Source organism: Syngnathus typhle, linkage group LG16 (assembly GCF_033458585.1).
Source record: "Syngnathus typhle isolate RoL2023-S1 ecotype Sweden linkage group LG16, RoL_Styp_1.0, whole genome shotgun sequence".
Classification (NCBI taxonomy): Eukaryota; Metazoa; Chordata; class Actinopteri; order Syngnathiformes; family Syngnathidae; genus Syngnathus; species Syngnathus typhle.
This window is the reverse complement of record NC_083753.1, coordinates 7,686,465-7,704,705: the sequence shown is the minus strand read 5'-3', so window position 1 is coordinate 7,704,705 and position 18,241 is coordinate 7,686,465. Positions and strand designations below refer to the sequence as shown.

The 18,241-nt window shown below is 47.1% G+C and overlaps 3 protein-coding genes across 4 annotated transcripts; 1 reads left to right on the top strand and 2 right to left on the bottom strand.

Moving 5' to 3' along the window:
• Positions 1-48: 48 nt before the first annotated feature.
• Positions 49-6,150, bottom strand: si:ch211-168d23.3 (BRD4-interacting chromatin-remodeling complex-associated protein). The gene is given in 13 exon segments (XM_061301955.1): positions 49-2,138; positions 2,206-2,308; positions 2,379-2,473; positions 2,546-2,694; positions 2,777-2,835; positions 2,918-3,024; positions 3,097-3,502; positions 3,573-3,743; positions 3,996-5,185; positions 5,392-5,533; positions 5,671-5,736; positions 5,815-5,857; positions 6,110-6,150. Coding segments are annotated over 13 exon segments (3,156 nt in total). The 3' UTR covers positions 49-1,554.
• A 1,547-nt stretch (positions 6,151-7,697) lies between these two features.
• LOC133168856 (enhancer of rudimentary homolog) lies at positions 7,698-8,834 on the bottom strand. The gene is made up of 4 exons (XM_061300522.1): positions 8,701-8,834; positions 8,238-8,325; positions 8,040-8,160; positions 7,698-7,962 (listed from the first exon to the last, which is right to left on the bottom strand). Exons 1-4 carry the CDS (start codon positions 8,701-8,703, stop codon positions 7,860-7,862), a joined length of 315 nt encoding a protein of 104 aa, XP_061156506.1. The 5' UTR covers positions 8,704-8,834; the 3' UTR covers positions 7,698-7,859.
• Positions 8,835-9,114: 280 nt separating this feature from the next.
• Positions 9,115-14,971, top strand: psen1 (presenilin 1). Of its 2 annotated transcripts, none has more exons than XM_061300460.1 (11): positions 9,115-9,270; positions 10,446-10,543; positions 10,880-11,157; positions 11,345-11,486; positions 11,572-11,639; positions 11,718-11,938; positions 12,008-12,106; positions 12,552-12,647; positions 12,722-12,898; positions 13,523-13,641; positions 13,780-14,971. In XM_061300460.1, the coding sequence occupies exons 2-11, from the start codon at positions 10,508-10,510 to the stop codon at positions 13,933-13,935; spliced, it is 1,392 nt and encodes a 463-aa protein (XP_061156444.1). In that variant the 5' UTR covers positions 9,115-9,270; positions 10,446-10,507; the 3' UTR covers positions 13,936-14,971. The 2 variants fall into 2 exon arrangements, with proteins under 2 accessions (XP_061156444.1, XP_061156443.1); XM_061300459.1 differs by having other exon boundaries at positions 9,159-9,309.
• Positions 14,972-18,241: the final 3,270 nt, after the last annotated feature.

Here is an 18,241-nt window from a genome sequence, read left to right as displayed (position 1 = left end):
TTTTGTACAAAATCACAGTTTTCATAAATAGTCTGTAAAAGCAGTAAAAATTAAAAAAAAAAAATGGTATCAATCGTTTGGAGACGTTCACACGTATCGTTGTTTACAATCCAAGCTATGCTGGGTTAAGGCCTCTCGATTTTGGCATGAGAACGATCAGTCCCTGGAACTCGTACCCAAAGAGGACTGGGCGGATCGTTTGGAAACGGACGACTGCAACAACGGCACACGAGGCGGCTCCTTCCGAAAGGGCTTCCGTTTATCTGACGCCATTTTTGTTTTTAGAAAAGTGGCGGTAGCAAGGAGTGAAAAGTCACTCTGACATCTATTTTTTTTTCTTTTTTAAACTGCATTCCTATGAAAACCTCCAGTTAAAACCTTGGAGGACATTTCCGCCCAAGGTTTTGCGTGCTAAAGTAAAGTACTGCATATTTTTACTGCGACCATTCAAGGAGCGAACATGTTAGAAGTCACGGGGAGTCCTCAAGGGGTTGAGTCCAAGTCTGGTTGTGAAAAACTCACTGTCATGTATTTGCCAGTCAATCGCTGATATAGGGGAGAAATTTTATGGATGAATGAAAAAAAGATTGTCACGTCAACAAAAGCTCCCAAGTGGTCAACAGAAGCATGGAGTGATTTGGTTCAGTGTCCTGAATGGTTTCATCCAGAGACAAGGCTCTGGAAACTCAGGAGTTAAACGGCTCAAATGCAAAGTTTGGTCCAAGTCTATAATAATTCCCAGTTTACTTGTTTCGTCCAAGTCCACATCTCTACAAAACTGAAGACCAACAAGCGAGATCCTCCTGTCCCTCTGCCTTCTCCGTCCTTCATTATTGCTTTACAAAAACATCCAACATTGTTCTCGTCTCTCTCGCTGGGACAGAAGAGCGGGAACTTTTCACAGTTTGAGCTACGGCGAGTCTTGTAGTGGTCCGGGTTTCCCCGAAAGGACCCAAAAGTTGCTGGTGTGTTTGGGGGTGTAACGAGTTCTTTGGAGTTACTTTGACTTGAAACATTGGTACGTGTTATCAAAATAAATACCCTGGAAGCTTGGCACTGCTGGGAAAGAATTCTTTTAAAAATAAATAAACTAAACTACTACGGAAAGCATAGAGCCCCTATCCAAATAGACTTTTTTTTTTTTTTTATCTATCACCACAAAGGTACACTAAAATGTAGCTAACGCCTAAGCTAACTATTCATAGTGCTTTTTCTTTGTCATATTTCCTCATTTCCAAACAAGCAATTGAATCAATCTGTGTATCATACCTTCATTTTCAATTGGCAATTAAAAAAATATTGTGAACGAGATCATTACTAAATACTCTTTTACAGACTTCTGGCTCACAAACACAATCAATTTAAATATCAAAAATCGAGCTAAAATGTTCACCAATATTTAATTTGAGCCCAAATTGAACTAGAATCATTTTTAGAATATTTCTTAATTTTTGTGATTTAAAACTAAATAAATTTAGTCAATTTTACAATTGCCAATTTAAAATGAAAAATGAATGTTACACGGATTAAACTGTTCCTAGCAACAGACAAAAGTCAAGCCTTTGGTTGGCTCAGCTGGGAGTTCCAATGTCCTCGTGGAGCCTCACAAGTTGAGGCGCTGGTGACAGGCTGGTCAGGGGCCATGTTGAGAGGGCCCGCCGGCGCTCCCTGCAGGCGCTGTAGCTCCAGAATGCTGTCGATGGCGCTCTGGAGATGTTCGCTGAGCACGCTGTCTTCCCGTAGCGGCGGGCTAAGGGGGGGCGGCGGGGCGTCCAGCCTGAGGCATTTCATCCGCGGGGTTGGCGCTGAAAGAAGCTTTTTCTTTTTGGATTCTGCTCCGTTGGGGATCCTGTCATGGCGGCGAGAATGCCGTGCCGCTCCGCCGTTGGACAGGTTCCCCGCGTGATCCCGCTTGAGCCCAGACTCGCCAATGGAACTGTGCACCACCTTGCGAGAGCCGCACTCCTGCTTGATGGTGAGCCTGAGAGCCCCACGTGAGCTGGAGCGGTACGTCTTCAGGCCAGGCGGGCGTTCTGACAGTCTGGTCCAGGTTGGGGCCTGGGAAGGCGGCGGAGGCTGGGAGGTCCCCGGGGAGTGCGAGGAAGATGCTGAAGACGTCAAGGACATCAGGAAAGCCTCTGAAACAACATTTTTAATTTTTTCTTATGCGACTCCACACTTCAATAATATTGTTTGATGGCTAACCCGGGTCTCTGTGTGCCCGCCGCCTGTCCTCCCCCAGGGAAAAGCGTTCTGCCTGCAGGAAGAGACGCTCCAGCATGACCATCTCAGCAGACGGACTCTCCTGCTGCAGGAAACGGTTCACACATGAATTTTTTGTCAGGGCACACACTCAAAAATAATCTTTTTTTGTTTACCCATGTTTCCTTAACCAGCAGCTGCCTGTATTTGTTCACCATGTCTTTAGTGCGCTTCAGCAGGAACCCCGACACCGTGTCGAACTCCTGGTCCACTGCAGGAGGAACCACATCACAGTGATGTTCAGAGCCTGGGATGGGATTACTACATTGAGTTATCGGCCGACCTAAAGATAAATCCTCCTGAGAGGGCGGGTGTCCGGCGCAGACGTGGTACGGCAACAGACGGCGGGCAGCATCCGTCACGGAGCAGAAGGCAGGGCCGGTACACGGGAGCTGGACCGCCAGGTGGTCCGAGCAAAGCAGTTGCTGGAACCTGAGGAAGAGTCGAGATGTTTTTTGTCTTGAACACAATACCACAGGTAGGTCTTGTCGGTGGTCTGATGAAACGATCCCACCTGTGTTGTCGGGTTGCTGGTGTTAAACTTTCCTCCGGCTGCAGCTCGACGCCTGCCAGCTGTGTCGCGCCAATGGCCAAAAAAAAAAATCATGATTACGGCAGTAGTTTTAAAATGTCACACTAGTTTTTATTTTCCCACCTGCTGACCACCCTCCGGAGGAAGGTGATGCTCCCGTGTGCTGGGAGATGGTGACCGGATATCGGGAGTCTGTACATCGCTCTCGACGACCAAGGCAGCTGTCGGTGCTGGCGTGAGAGATTTTTTTCATTTGTGTACAAAATGGCTGTCTTCCTAACCAACAATTCCTTCCGACTCACTGTTTTGTGTGTGCTGTTGGACTGGAGTGTCCACCCTCTCTCCAGCTGAGGGCTCCGCCTGCTGTTGAGGCACTGGGAGGCCGGGGGCCAAAGAAGGCTCAGAGGGCAGGACCTGGCATGGCGAGGAAAGCGGACCTCCATCGTGGATGAACAAAGCCTCCGAGCTCTCTAGTCCAGGGAGGGGGGTCGGATCAGGAAATGTGGCCGAGTCCTGGAGCGAAGGGGACGAGCCCAGCGTGCCCTCTGAGTCGGAGGGAAGCGGCAAGACATCTGCACACGGGTCAGACATGGTGGTCTCTGGCTGGCTCTGTTGCTCGTTGTCCTCCGGCGGGGTCAGAGAGTCCATCGGGACCGCCGGCACCATTCCGACCAACAGGTCAGAGGTGACAGGAGAGTCGAGCGCTTGCTGGGGTACAAACAAACAGATGACTGATTGTTCTGTTCCGACTTATCGAAAGTGTGTCTCAGGTTCTGACCTGTTTTAGTTGTTGCATTAAGACTTGGTTCCGACTCAGGGACTGGGCCACATCCTCCACCACTTGGGCTACGTCGGGAGTCGTAGGCGATTCCGGTGGGGGCGGCAGGACGGGTGGCGAGGGGGCGGCGGGCTGCACCGACACTTGCTGCTGGATCACCTGACCTAAGCGCTGCATTATGATTTATGATAATTTATGTTCATGACATTTTCCTTATAAAATTACAAATACATTAATTTGGCAAAATTGTGATTCCATTCTACAGTTTTCTTTTTTTTAAAATATTTTTTCTTAAAATACTACATAAACTTCCTACTTACTCTATTCCACCAATATTCCAAAATGTAAATTTCAGTCTTTATACTAATATATGGTCGTTTTAAAAGATTCCAAGTGCTACTGTAGCATGATGGTGTAAGTCACCTGTTGATGAAAACTTTCCTCCGAGCCATTCCTCTCCTCTGGGATACTTCTCTCGGGTAAAAGCACCACCGAAGCCGTCTGGAGGCCCAGATGGGCGTCTGTCACGGCCGCCTGTGCGGGCTGAGCCGCGAAAGGCAGGCCCTGCACCACCGAGGGCGTATTGACAATGGAGATGGCAGCCAGGTCCGAGGGGAGCATCCTGGAGCCGTTGATCAAGGTGATGTGGTTTCCCAGGCCCGGTCCGTGCACCAGCGCGGCCCTCTGCCCCTGCCCGCCGTTCACGTAGCTCCCGGCGAGCTGCGCCGGCATTTGGAAGACAGTAGGGGAGAATATGGCGGCCTGGCCGAGGGCGATCTGCCCCGTGGTGGTGAACACGGGGCTGAAGTTGAGCTGTCTTTGGGGCATGGTTAGGATCTGCGAGCCATCGACGAGCTGCCCGTTGAAGGGAGACACTTGCGGGCCTGGTGGGGCGGCGGTCAGAAGAGGTCCTGCAGCGGGCTGGGTGATGGTCACCTGGGGCTGACCCGGGAGAAGGAACTGGTTTTTGCCTTGAAAGAGTCCCTGAGGCTGGAGCATGAAGGATCCGCCTTGGTTGAGCAGCTGCAGGCTGACAGGTTTGGGGAGCGGCTCGGGGGTTGGTGTGGAAGGCTTCTGGGAAAGGAGAATATTTGGCGAGGCCGTCCCGGAAACGAGCGTAAGACCCGGCGCGGGTGTTTGCCCTAGCGGCTTTGGGCTGATCTGGACCAGTCTTGGTTGGATGCTGATGGGCAGCTTGGGTTGGATGGGATGGCGTGCCCGCTGCAGGACGATCCCCGGGGCCGGGGCGACAAGAGGCCGGGAGCTCACGGCTTTGTGGAGGATCATACCGGAACCCTGAACCAAGGAAGTCTCCGGCGAGGGGGCGGGAAAAACATTCCCAGGTAGTAGCCCCATCAGCTGAGGAGGTGCGGCGGGTTTTAGAGAGGGGCACCCCGGCCCCACGGCCAGCAGGGAGGGTTGCGGCGGCTCCACGGCCGCCTGAGTGTCTCTGGGCAAGGCCATCACGCCGGGCTTTGTTACAAACGGCACCGCGGGGGGAGTTAGCACAGGCGGGTAAAGCAAGTCCCCCGTTTGGGCGACGGTCTGCTCCGTGATATCGGCCTCCTTCAGACTCTGCTGCAGGATGTCGCAGCAGGCCACTTCCTCTTCTTCTTTCGCTGCCACCTGGAAAACGAAACCTGATTAACAATCATCCTTTGACCCTTTCAGCTTGTACAGTTTGATATTTCATACTCCATTTGCTTGTACCTTGCAGAATGATAAAGATTGTGATTCCTCACCTCCTCTTTCGACTGGCATCCGGGCTCAACTGGTGCCTCAACCTTGGGCTCAACCAGGGGCTCGACCGGGGGCTCGCACTGCGGCTCCTCCACCTGCCCGAGGTCATCTGCCCCCTCGGGTGACGAGAGGAGGGCCTCCTCCAGGAATGAGAGATCCACGCAGCCGGACGGCGGCGTACTCGGGGAGCCTCTGTCATCCCCCAGCAACGAGACGGGACTCTAGAGGCCACAGGGACAAGTACTCACAATAAATACTAGTTTCAAGTAACTGCAGATACCGAACAAAATATTGTATTTACTTCCCACGACTGGCGAGTGAGAAGCCAAAATTGTGATTCCTGCCAGTTGACACTCACCGGGGCATCTGCGAAAAGAGACGTCTCCCCAGAGGAGGCGCTAAGGAGCAGGTCTTCGCTGTGCAGCTGGCCGTGGGACAAGAGGAAATATTTTACAGCATAAATGGAAGCAGCAAGCAAACAGCAGAAGACATTTTTAGTCACCTCAGCCGTCCCATGAAGGAAGTCGTTCAAGGCTTGGGGGTCACTGAAATGCAAAAGAGTCACAATTTTTTCATTGGCGGTGTCACATTTTTGGAGGATTTAATGTCTATATGGACAATTGCAGCATTTCAAGTAAAAATGACAATTTCACAATTTTTAAAAACTTGATTCTGGCATTTTTTTGTAAGAGGAGCACTTTTTCAAATACTCTACCTTTCTTCTCACATAAAATTACATTATTTACCAAATATCACCTTTTGCTTTTATTTTTACCTACTTTAAGACACAAACTCACCACAAAACATCAAGAAGACAAGTCCCGTCTTCATCATCCATGTCCACTGCAAGAGGGAGATGTCGCATATTGGAAAAAACAAACAGGTCTGTAAAAATGTGTGGTTTTTATTTCATTATGTGTTTTATTATTAGATTGGCCATTAATATATATATATATATATATATTTTACACTTTTTAATGTATTGAACTCAAATATATTTTATATGACGACTGCACCTACTTCACTGGCAAGAGGCTCCATACAGAGCGATCAGTGTGAGTGCTATTGGCCGCCTCATGGGGAGCGCCGGCCGGGCTTGGTCGTGTGAAGGAATCGGTGGCTGCTGGACGACGATGGAGAGGGGCAGGAGAGGGGGAGGAAGGGGGGGCCGACGAGGATGTGACGGCTGCGGGGAGACGGCGCCTGCTGAAGCATGGCTGCTGCGGAGGCTCTGGAAATAGAACATAGTTCAGTGTACCCCTGAATTTAAAAAATGGAAGGGGGGGGGCGGCGGCGCTGGGGGTTGTTTACCTCACCGACAACCGCATTAGGACATCACGCCCCCACCTTCCCAAACGACCCCTCATCTTAAAATAATAATGATGGGTTTGAGGATAAATTTGATCAAATATTTTTTTTTCTTCCACTTTGGGGAGGGGGTGATGGGGATGTTGTGATATGAGAAAAGGGAGTGATGCTGACAAAAGATGCGGCGCGTGGAAGCGTCGCGGCCCCCACGGAGCAGCGAGACACGCGCGCACGCTCGCTCGTCGTCTTCTGGTAAAGAAGCGAGTGAAGATGGGGAGGGAAAAAAGGGGCAAAAAGGAGAAGACTCACCCCTTCTTTGTGCTTTATTGTCCTGTCAAGCGGGTCTCTGCGCCATCGATTCTCACTCAGGGCTCCTTTCAGATGCTAAACGCAGGAGGAGGGGGGCGTGGAGGGTGAGTGTGTGTGTGTGCGCGCGTGTGTGTGTGAGGGATGGGTGGGTGTGAGAAACAGACGGCAAGAGTCGATCGCACGACACAAAGGTGCAGGGAGGGAGAAAGGGGGAGTGTGTGGGGGGGGGGGGGGGTACACGTAGCCTCCGTGAACATCAGCGGGAGGCAGGGCAAACAGCGGCCGTCTCCTGAGCATCTTTAGTCGGATGACGCTGGGGGTGAGAACCCTTTCCATTTTTTACACTAACTTCAATTAATAGTGAGAAATGTTTTTTCTTGAAAAATGCAATCTTTTGTTGACAGCTACTCAGTTTTTCAACTTTTCCTAAAATTAAAAAATAGAGAAATTACAACTATGGATGAAATATATATAGTTTGTAACCTTTTTTTTTTTTTCAGATTTCTTCTGAATGCATGAGTAAGACTCCTCCCCCCTCCTTACATCCTGTCACGTAAAGGTAACCCAAATTAGATAAAAAGTTAACCCAGTGCTGAGATACTTTTCCGCACCCATTAACTTGAGGATTTAACCAGCACATTAAAATGTGAATCCAACCGCGGTAAAAATCACCCACGAGTTAAACCTAATGAGAAATGGGTTACCAGGTTAATCCAAGGTTCAAATGACATCCAATCTTCAACCCAATGTCAATTACAAAACAAACCATTGCGAAAGTATGACTTTTTATTTTCATAATGTAAATGAAGTCTTTATTTGTAACGCAGACCTTAAAATACAAAATATGCCTTCCTTCAAGCGGGAAACAAACATCAATGGGAAACAATGCACACTGGGCTATAGGTAAAGAAGAGGAAGACGTGGCTCTCGTCAGTTGGCGGCCTGTTGGGCCTGACGGCGCAGTAGCACGTAGATCTTCTCCTTGATCCAGTCCTTGTTGTTGGGCTGGTATGTCTGTGTGTCAGCGCGGTACCTAGCCAACAGAGCAGGGAAGGTGTTCTCTTGGTGTTTCCTTTTAGAATTACGGCCAAAAAGGATGACGGCACTTACACCAAACAGCTGAGATCCGCCAGATCGTCAATGAAGTCAAAGAGCTGGCTGATGTCGTACGTGATGGATGGACTGTTGGGGTTCATCCTCTTCAGGTGCTCCTCGTACATCTTGCACACACCTTTTGTACAAGACAGATTTGACAGAAAAGTGGTTGCGATTAGTTTCGACACGCTACAACCATGAGAGTCACTTTACCTTCCATGCACTCGTTGACAGACTCGTAGTCGGCGTACGTTCTCCCCTCGGGCCGCTTGGTTGGTTGCACCAGCAGGATGGTGTGAGACTATAAAGAGTGTTTAAGAATATGTTTAGCAGCCAAATGTACACAGAACATTCAGAAATGGCCAAGTAAGTTGGCATCTGAAGTACAAAACGAAATAAATAACTTGGCAAACATGATCAATTTTAATGGTAAGATGACTTTCTGTGAGGAACATTATTTCTCTACTTGGTTATTTTTCCAAAACAGAAAGTGGTTTGTTGTTAATTCATTACCGTTTCCGCCTCACTTGCTCATGTTTATGCTAACTTTTAGCCAGTAGCTAGCAGGCGGCATCGATTTCACTCATTCAAAATGCAAAATGAAAACAAAGCACCGGGTAACTCGTTCGCCGTTGCGACTTGAAATGAAAACTCTCATCGTGATCATCCCACCTACCATGCTTGAAATGTGGTTTGGGGTCGGGTTTTAAAAAGCTTCTGTCGGTTTTGCCGTGTCGCGTTTTAGCCGCTGTTGCTTGGACGAGTTGACCTTTAAACCGGAAGCACAGTGTAGAAAAAAGGCGACACTATTTAAATAGAATTTCGGGTCAATATTAAATTAAATTGAATTCCGTGTGAATGATCTTCATACTTCATATATTAAGTAATTAATGAGCAATAAGACATTTGTGTGGATGTTTTTCTTAATGCCATGAGTGGGCACCAACGTGTTGACCTCTGAACCAGAAGCATAAATTTCTGCTAAAGAAACAACATACAAATAGCAAAACATTCTTGGGTCTGTATTTTAGTTTTTAGTGGCAGATAGATGCTTTATGAAGTACATTACATTGTTTAAATTGATATTTGCTCGTTCGGTTTTTTGGATTGAAAATCAGTACGGAACAAAATAACGGAAGCTAAATGCGAACGAGGCAGATTTCAACAGCGCATCCCGGATGTTGGCTGAGCGAACAGGAAGAACAAAGAAAGGAAAGTACCCCGGTTCACTGCCCACGTCCAGGAGGTATTCAACGCCCTATTTGTTCTTCGCTGTTTGTTGACGGTAAATTTGAATTATTTGAAGCTTTCTTGAGCAACTGAGACGGCGTCTATGTAAATGTTAGCGTGTGACCGCTGTTTCTTGTGCCGCTATGTCATTGTTGCTAACTAGCTATCATTAGCGCCTCGGCTAAATGATAACATAAACAGATGTTTGTGTCAAATATTTCGTCCCCATGGTGATGAGTAGCTCAGAAGCGACACTGCATTTATGGAATCTTTTGTATTGGTACTATACTGATGAAAATACAATTAGGGATGGCTTTGTCTTTGAATGGGCTTTAAATACAATCGAATTTTCCCTCATTGCTTATAGAAAAAAAAATAATCAAATAGATATTTTTTTTTCCTCATTGTTTTTGCATTAGTAACGTTTTGCTTCCAAAAAGACAAGTAGCGGCAGTATAACAGAATAAAATGTTGTTAAAAGTGTAAAAGTTTCTCCTGAAAATTATCCTATTTTGTCCGAAATGTACAATTATCATTACATAAAATTGTGATTTTTTTTTTATACCTCGTAAAAATGTACTTAATAAAAAGTCTTGTTTATTGTTAATAACCTCTTTATTGTTAATATTTGAATTTATTGCAATAAATTACAATGTAATCAATTTCCATAGAATTAGGAAATTTTCACAATTCTTTTTACACAGTGTTGTACATATAAAACTGACTTTTCTGCAGAAAAAATGGACATTATTCTCTTAAGTTGAGGTCTTTTTCTCGAGTTAGTTCCTCTAGTTCAGTGCTTCTCAAATAGTGGGGCGCGCCCCCCAAGGGGGGCGCGGTGCTATTCCTGGGGGGGCGCGTGTGACCCTGGGGAACAGGCTTTTTTTTTTGGCAGTACTAGAATAAAGTGTAATTGCGCGTTTACTACAGCAGGGTGCAGTGGCGCTCTCATTGTTACTTCTGTCACGTTTGCGACAAGCAACATTTTACGACTTACAAGACAAGTTAGGATAGTCACGGTGGGGAGGGGGGGCGCGAATAGTTTTCTTCTTGCCAGGGGGGGGCGTAACAGAAAATAATTGAGAAGCACTGCTCTAGTTACTTCCTCATACTTGTCCGTCCATATTCAGTGTTAATGATTAGTGAAACTCTCATGACTGATCATCGTTGACACAATCCTCCTCCCATTAGGGCAACGCCGACTTCATCATCATTCGCCGTGCATGTGAGGACCAGCGCGGGCACGCCCCAATATGGCCAACGAGACGCAAGACGTAGAAAACAATGTGGTGAGTTGCGTACCAAAAGAATTGCTTCATACAAACTAGCGACGTGTGACTGAAGGGTGTGTCACATTGTGTATGCGTCTTTGTGCGGCTGTGTTTGCGAGACACTGTGCACGCGCGTCTCGTAACACAAACGTTTGGCCGGGCATGGACAGCCAAAGTCCACGTTCCAATCACCATTCCGGGCTAATCCAATCGACTGTCTTGAACACAAACACTCGCAGAGCGACGTTCGCTTGATGTGTTTATTTGTCGGCGGTATCAAGTTCAGACATGTCTGCCTTGTACTTCAGCAAATGTTATGATACTTGTACCACCTCTTGAATCTTATTTTCCCAGGACCAACAGGAGGCCAACGGTAGCAGCGAGCAGCACCAAGGAGACGGCTCCACCAGAGATGGAGGAGGATCCAGAGGTCCGGAGCCGAACGGCCTTCCCCCCGCCGCCAGGCCCCCTCGCGTGGCGGAAGCCGACGAGGAGGACGACGAAGAGTTGACGCTCAAATACGGCGCCAAGCACGTCATCATGCTCTTCGTCCCCGTGACGCTGTGTATGGTCGTCGTGGTGGCCACCATCAAGTCGGTCAGCTTCTACACGCAGAATGACGGACAGAGACTGTGAGTGGACAAAATACTGATGTGGCCACTAGGTGACGCCATTGTGCAGGTGGAGGGAATTTAAGGAAAAAAAACCCATTCCTTCAACAATACATTGTTATAAATGATATATTTAAAAAAATGTTTAGCCCAACATTTTCAACTCATGTTGCTGACTGTATGATTTTGACTTTTTGGTACCCGTCAGGATCTACACGCCGTTCCCGGAGGATACGGACACGGTGGGCGAGCGAGCGCTCAACTCCATCCTCAACGCCACCATCATGATCACCGTCATCATCGTCATGACGCTGGTGCTTGTGCTGCTCTACAAGTACCGCTGCTACCGGGTGCGTCACGGCCGCCGCGCCCGTCTCGCTTGTTGTTGTTTCCTTTCACGCACAGATTCATCAGAATAGTTTTGTTTTTGTTCAGGTGATCCAAGGCTGGCTCTTCATCTCCTCCTTGCTCCTGCTTTTCTTCTTCTCCTACATCTACCTCAAGTAAGCTCCGCCCCCAATCCCCTACCCCCCCCCCCCCTTTTTTTTCCCCTTCCATCTCATCCCTCCATGCGCTGCCAGGGAGGTGTTCAAGACCTACAACGTGGCCATGGACTACATCACGTTGGTAGTCATCGTGTGGAACTTTGGCGTGGTGGGCATGATGTGCATCCACTGGAAAGGCCCGCTGCGGCTCCAGCAGGCCTACCTCATCATGATCAGTGCTCTGATGGCGTTGGTCTTCATCAAGTACCTGCCCGAATGGACCGCCTGGCTCATACTCGCTGTCATATCCGTCTACGGTGAGACGCCTGCTGTGACATTTTCAACCCCTCCTCCCTCCCCTGTCTCATATTCCTGTCTGTGTTCAGATCTGTTGGCGGTGCTGTGTCCCAAAGGCCCTCTGAGGATCTTGGTGGAGACGGCTCAGGAAAGGAACGAGCCCATTTTCCCTGCTCTCATCTACTCATGTATGGATATTTCTTATTTTGATTGATTTTTTGAAATCACAATTACTAAACGCAACTATATGTTAACAGTGTTGTAAAAGAGACAATGGCATATCTCGCTTCAAGCCGACGTGTAGCGTGCCTCCTGGCCCATGTTATGCAATTGGTCTCGCTGGGCTATATGTGAGCTGCGTTTGGCAAGTTCATCACGCTTGATTTAGAACCTCAGACGTGTTCTTGTAAACATTAACGATCATTTGGGGATGTTGCTAAAACACATATGGACATGTGATTCTGTGTAGCAGCCTCGGGTACATTTCATGCGTGCTTTTGCCATGTGGGAGGAAGCCACATTAACACAGGATTGAACACACAAGAGCCCAGAAGAGACATTCTTGCTGGCAGCCAGCATGGCTAACCACATATAGAAAAGCAAGAAGAATGTGAACTTTTTGTCCTCTTGCAGCGACCATGGTGTGGCTGGTTAACATGGCCGACACAGACACGGTGCCCAAGAGGAGCCCCGCCGACGCCACGTCGCCTCAGCCTGAGCCTCAAGAAGGTGAGCGATGCCTCCGATCCGATCGCACGCGTCGGCGTTTCAGCCTGACACGCTAACCGACGCCCGCGTTGCAGCGGCGCCGTCCCCGGTGTCGTCGTCCAGTCCGACGGGGGACAACGGAGGCTTCACGACGTCCTGGATGAGCCACCAGGAGCACCAGCTGGGACACTTGCAGTCCACGGATGACTCTCGGCGGGAGATCCAGCAGATGCCCTCGGACCGGCCACCCGTCGAGGATGACGACGAGGAGCGTGAGTGTTCGACCTTTTAATTGAAGCAAAATAGTTTTAGTTCAAGCCAAAAAATGCACGCTGATCTTTTTTTTTTTACTCATTGAACAATGTTATGTATGCAAACACACAAGAACTTTAACAGTTCTGATATCATGTGACACAGATATTTATTAGCATCTAAACATGTTCAATGAGATTGTCCATATTGTATTTACACTGCTACAAAATCTGGATCAGATCTGGATAAACACACATTGGACATTATGTCAAGGTGTTCACAAGGGGCGGTTGGAAAATGCGGCCCCGAGAACAGGAAGCGGCAAAAGCCAGGAGCGACACGGTGCTGTTGGCGTGTTCACACCAGATGCAGATTGAGCTGTAGGCGCCGTATCTCGAGTCCCTATAAAGTCCTCACGAAATTGCAGCACTTGCAAATTGAAAACCGCAATCTACTCCATTGCGGGCTCGACTTGAATGCAATTCAGCCATCCTCAAGACAAGAGGCAACAGGGACGAGGGGGTGCACTTAGTCACGGAAGACGCTCACGAAGAACACGGGGCACTAATGAGCCCAGGCGGTGCGAAGGAGGGGCGGGCAGGGATCCACGTACGGCGGTGACATACGCCCCGCTGTGTCCCCAGGGGGTGTCAAGCTGGGCCTGGGAGACTTCATCTTCTACAGCATGCTGGTGGGAAAAGCTTCGGCCGCCGCCAGCGGCGACTGGAACACCACGTTGGCCTGCTTCGTGGCCATCCTAATTGTGAGTCGCCGCAAAGCCGCGCTCCACCCCCGGCGGCGCCGTCGTAAATAAGCCGCCAGCTTGACGTAACCCCTCCACCATCACCACCACCACACCCCCATCCTCCCTCGTGTGGCCTGTGGTTTCTCCCTCCTGCAGGGCTTGTGTCTGACGCTGCTGCTGCTGGCCATCTTCAAAAAGGCGCTCCCGGCACTGCCCATCTCCATCTTCTTCGGGCTGGTCTTCTACTTTGCCACCGACAACCTGGTGCGCCCCTTCATGGACGAGCTGGCGCTGCACCAATTCTACATATAGCAGGAACACCTTATTCCTGATGGGAAAAACTCCATCACTCCGTCCCTGTGATTGGACGGGATGACTTTTTTTTTTTCTTTTCTCCAGCTGAGAGGAAGAGAGGGCAGGGCGTTCCTTGCTTTTCTTCCCCCCCCGACAACCCCCCCCCCCCAATTCCTGCCTCAGGCTAAGCAACGCAAAACTCTGACTCTTAGCGAGAATGTTTTTCCACCTTTTTAATTTATGCCGAGACTGAGCCTTCCCGGTTCTTGTACTGCCGGGGCAGCGGGTGCCTTGCTCAGGGACACCAGGAAGTCGCTGAAGCTCTCCTACTCACTCCTGGCCAGCGATGCCGGGATCTTCGCCCCCTTTCACACTCTCTGTAAAAGACATTTTTACACTTTCCCACATCTCACTGTACAACGAGGGGAACGAAATGGACAAGATCAGAGCCCAAACGGCACGTTAGGGTCTTCTGCGATGTCAGACCCAACGTGTTAAGTTTGTCGCCGTCTGGCACGTATTTTTACTTTGCCACGGGAATATTCCAACTTCATAGAGGCCGTAACGACACCGAGGGGGTAAAGTCGACATGGGAATTTCTGTACGTAAACGTCTAGCTGTGTCCTATCGCTTCTTTGATTGTTCAAACCGACATAGAATGGGGCCTAGCGGATGTCTTTATGTAAAAATCAAAGGCGAAAACAAATTCTGCATTTTTCTTTTGGATCCAACACGACCATTTTTTAGGAGCTTGAAAAGTTTGACGGGTGGCATCGAGACGTAATATTTTTTCGCCTCGACGTCGGCTTGCTCAGAACGCCCTGCGTCCGTCACACATCCGGACGGAAAGATGCAAAAGGTTTCAAACGGCTTGAATATGAATAATAATAACTAGCACTGAGTACGACACCACGTCATCTCTTTTCTTACACACCTTTTTTGTGTGAAGAATGGTCTGCTTGATTTTGTGTCTTTTTAACATGCGTTGTGTCTTTTGCAAGTTCAAATGTGTTCACTTTTTTTTTTTTTTTAAATAAACAAGCAAAGAAATGGATGCGGGTTATTGTTTTCACCGTCCAATTTTGGATTTGATTTTGGTTCAATGCATCCATTTAAAAAAAAAAAATAGCTTTGGGGACTTTTTGAAGGCATCTGAATTTTGGAAAGCTTTTTGTGTCTATTACAGTATGTCTGTCTCCAATGTCAGACATTTTGAATGATTCTGTGTTCTTTTGATCGTCAAGGCCTTTTATGTAGCGTACCACCCATTTCATCAGGGCACTAATTTCAAGTGGCGTCTCCCGGCCTTAGCATCACCCAGGATAGACCAACTAATGGGATTAGTTAGTATGAAGAACGAGAAGGATTAGTAGGTGTGAATAATCACCTCCACTCTCAGACACGAAAGAGCGAAAGACAGAGCGGGACTTTCACGACAACCATGTCACAGGACAAATTGGAGAGCCTGGTTCGCCGCATGGAGGAGACTCTGTCCGAGATGGAGCAACTGAAGACGCATTGCGGCCGGCAGAATGACGAGCTGAGCCAGCTGGTGGTGGAACTCCGGCGGGAGAATCAGGAGCTGGTGGAAAAGTACGGGCAGTTGGCCGCAGACATGCGCCAGGCCCGTGAAGTCATTGAACAGCTCCAGGAGACCAAGTACGCCTTCAATGCCAAGGAGCGCCAGGCCCAAAAGCTCAGTCGACAACTCTGAAAGTGCGGAAACCCCAAAGGAGATGGCACAAACTACGCCGGCCGGGTTTTGTGAAAGGATTTTTTTGTAGCCGTCCGGCGAGGGAAGTTGGTGGTCGGCTATTTTGGGGAACGGAGCTAAAAATACGTGGTCCCGCACGGCCGCGTAAATCGAGTGGATTGGACTGAAGGAAATGTCTAGAATCGTTTAGGAAGCCCAAGGCAATAAAATGAAATTCCAATATCCTTGGTTTTGTCTTTTACAGCACACACGCCCACCAGAAATTGACAATGCACACATTTACTGGAAAAAATTGCTTAAACAAATTTTAAAATGACACTTTCACCGTTTAACTTAAATTTCACATTATAATGTGGAAACGTCACATTGTATCGTGATCATTTTCATGTTTTAAAGTTGAAAATATTCACGCTGCAATGTGATCAATTTTGCAATTTAATGTAAAAATGAAAGAAATTTGGTGAAACAAATTTGTACCAAAATATGGAGGTGTAGTAATGCTTCACAATTAATTATTAAAAATTAATTATTTAAAAAAAAAAAAAAAATTGAGACTATACCAAATTGTGGCTGTATTGTGATACAAAAATATCATCGTACATGGTGACACCTTTTACCAACATATTGCTTTCTTGTAATACTTTAATGTCTATATTTTATGTACCACAGCAGTTTGTTACAGCCTGGTTGTTCTAAAAATAAATGGCACCAAATTGCTTCTCGCCCAAATATTATGCTGTGGCTGCATGTTGTGCATGGATGGAAATCTTTTTTTTTTTTTCCCATCATCAACTCTTTGAACTCTTTCCACGTCGAACTAAAGTCGCTGACGAGGGGATATTGTGCTATACAATCAGCTGGGATATAAAAAGTCCGCTTGACATTGCGTGCTATAATCACGCGCCACCACTGGCTGCTGCGTGGGAGGCTTAATGTTTGCCCCAAGTCACCTCCCTGAGAAAAAAAAAAAAAAGTGCGGGTTTTAACTATTTTGCTGAGAAGTGCATGGCGTAAACATACACATGCATATAAAACACACGCACACGGTTTGGACTAGTCACACTGGTAATGATCCTGTCAAGAGAACGGCATCCTTGACAAAATGTGACAATTATACTTTACAATGTTTATTTATACACCTCGTTGCGTCTCTTTTTCTGTTTTTGTGTTTTTTAATGAGTGAAGGGTGTACGCTCGCCATTCATTTCCTCTTTAAAATTCCCAAATAATCCTGTTTAGCTGTTATTTTTGTTCACGTTGGAACCAAAGTCGCCAGTAAAATTGGGCCTTCCTTTGATTTTTATTATAGAATACTGCTAATTATAGGCCCAATTTAAGATTTAATGTCGCTTAATTATAAAAAGCCAAACTAAATTGTCACGTTGGGAAGCCTTTTCAAAAACACACGCTCATAAACGCCATTCTAAGCTTTTCATCGCGACACGCATGATACGTTGTTGTTACAAATTAGAACAACATGAGGAAATTCATAACTTGGGGAAAATATAATCACAGTATGTAGACCACTAGTGGAGCTCTGTGGGGGGGCACTGCCCCTCGTTGACCTCTGGATGTTTTCTGATATTTCCGGGAATTTATTTCCACATTTCCTCTTGTCCCCCATAGAGAAAATGTACTGCATGTTTATCAGCTTTTTTTGGAAAATATTTTGGATTTATAAAACGATTTTCAAGAATGCATACAATACTTTGGATGGAAAGCATTTTGATCTAGCACCGTCCCGGCCTCTCGTGTGAGCTCATCACAATTTTAGGCCATCATCTCTCTGACAATGTCATTATATTTGTGCATGACGTCGCTGAAAGTGGACATTCAGCATTTATTTATGAACTTGTTTGTTACATGTCATGAATTTACAAAGACATTTTGTGACTTTTTTATGTATGCATCATTTCCTCACCATCTGAGCATCGTAAATAAAAATTTCCTTCTCGCTATAGTTCGGACCATTCCCATTGTAAATCACCCGGCGGCCATCGTTTGCAGCAAACGTGATGAGCTTAGATTTTTTTTCAATCACACATGGGCTAGGCCATTCATAAATAAAGCTTATTAAAAAATAAAGCAAATCAACAAAACGAAAGAGCAGAGCAGTTTAAAATCAAGTTAGCCTCTCAAAGTAGGGTATCAAGTTTAGAAGTTTAGACAACACCCATTTTACATAACAAGCGCTTCTGAAAATGAATGCATATCAATTCCAAAATCAATTCCATTGTTTGCGTCCAGTCTGAAAATAAATACTGGTGCCTTGACAGCCTCGACCCAATTAGTAGTTTGCGCTGCTTTTAAACCTAAAGAGCCCGCTACTTGAAATATAAAAAGCGAGGCGTTTAAATAGAAAGTGAGGCTTTTGGTCAACTTGTAATCAAATGACAAAGTGGGCGCGAATAAATGATAGTACAGGACATGCAGTTCTTGTATAAGATGTCCTCATCATCCTGGCCGTGTCCAAATTGTAGTGGTGCTGGAGTGTCAGCCTGCTATTAACGTGTCCGCCATAATAAGCACCCAAAAACTTGAGTGCATTAAGTAACTAAGTACAAATACTTAAATCATTTTTTCAGCCAGTAGTACAACCACTTTGTAGTT

Coding starts and splice junctions, on each gene's coding strand:
- LOC133168856 (XM_061300522.1), bottom strand. Junction 8,161..8,237: donor TGTCAACGAGTGCATGGAAG/GTAAAGTGACTC, acceptor CTTGTACAAAAG/GTGTGTGCAAGATGTACGAG. Junction 7,963..8,039: donor GCGGATCTCAGCTGTTTGGT/GTAAGTGCCGTC, acceptor TCTGTTGGCTAG/GTACCGCGCTGACACACAGA.
- psen1 (XM_061300460.1), top strand. CDS start 10,508: ATGGCCAACGAGACGCAAGACGTAGAAAACAATGTG. Junction 11,640..11,717: donor TTCTCCTACATCTACCTCAA/GTAAGCTCCGCC, acceptor ATGCGCTGCCAG/GGAGGTGTTCAAGACCTACA. Junction 12,648..12,721: donor TCAGCCTGAGCCTCAAGAAG/GTGAGCGATGCC, acceptor CCCGCGTTGCAG/CGGCGCCGTCCCCGGTGTCG.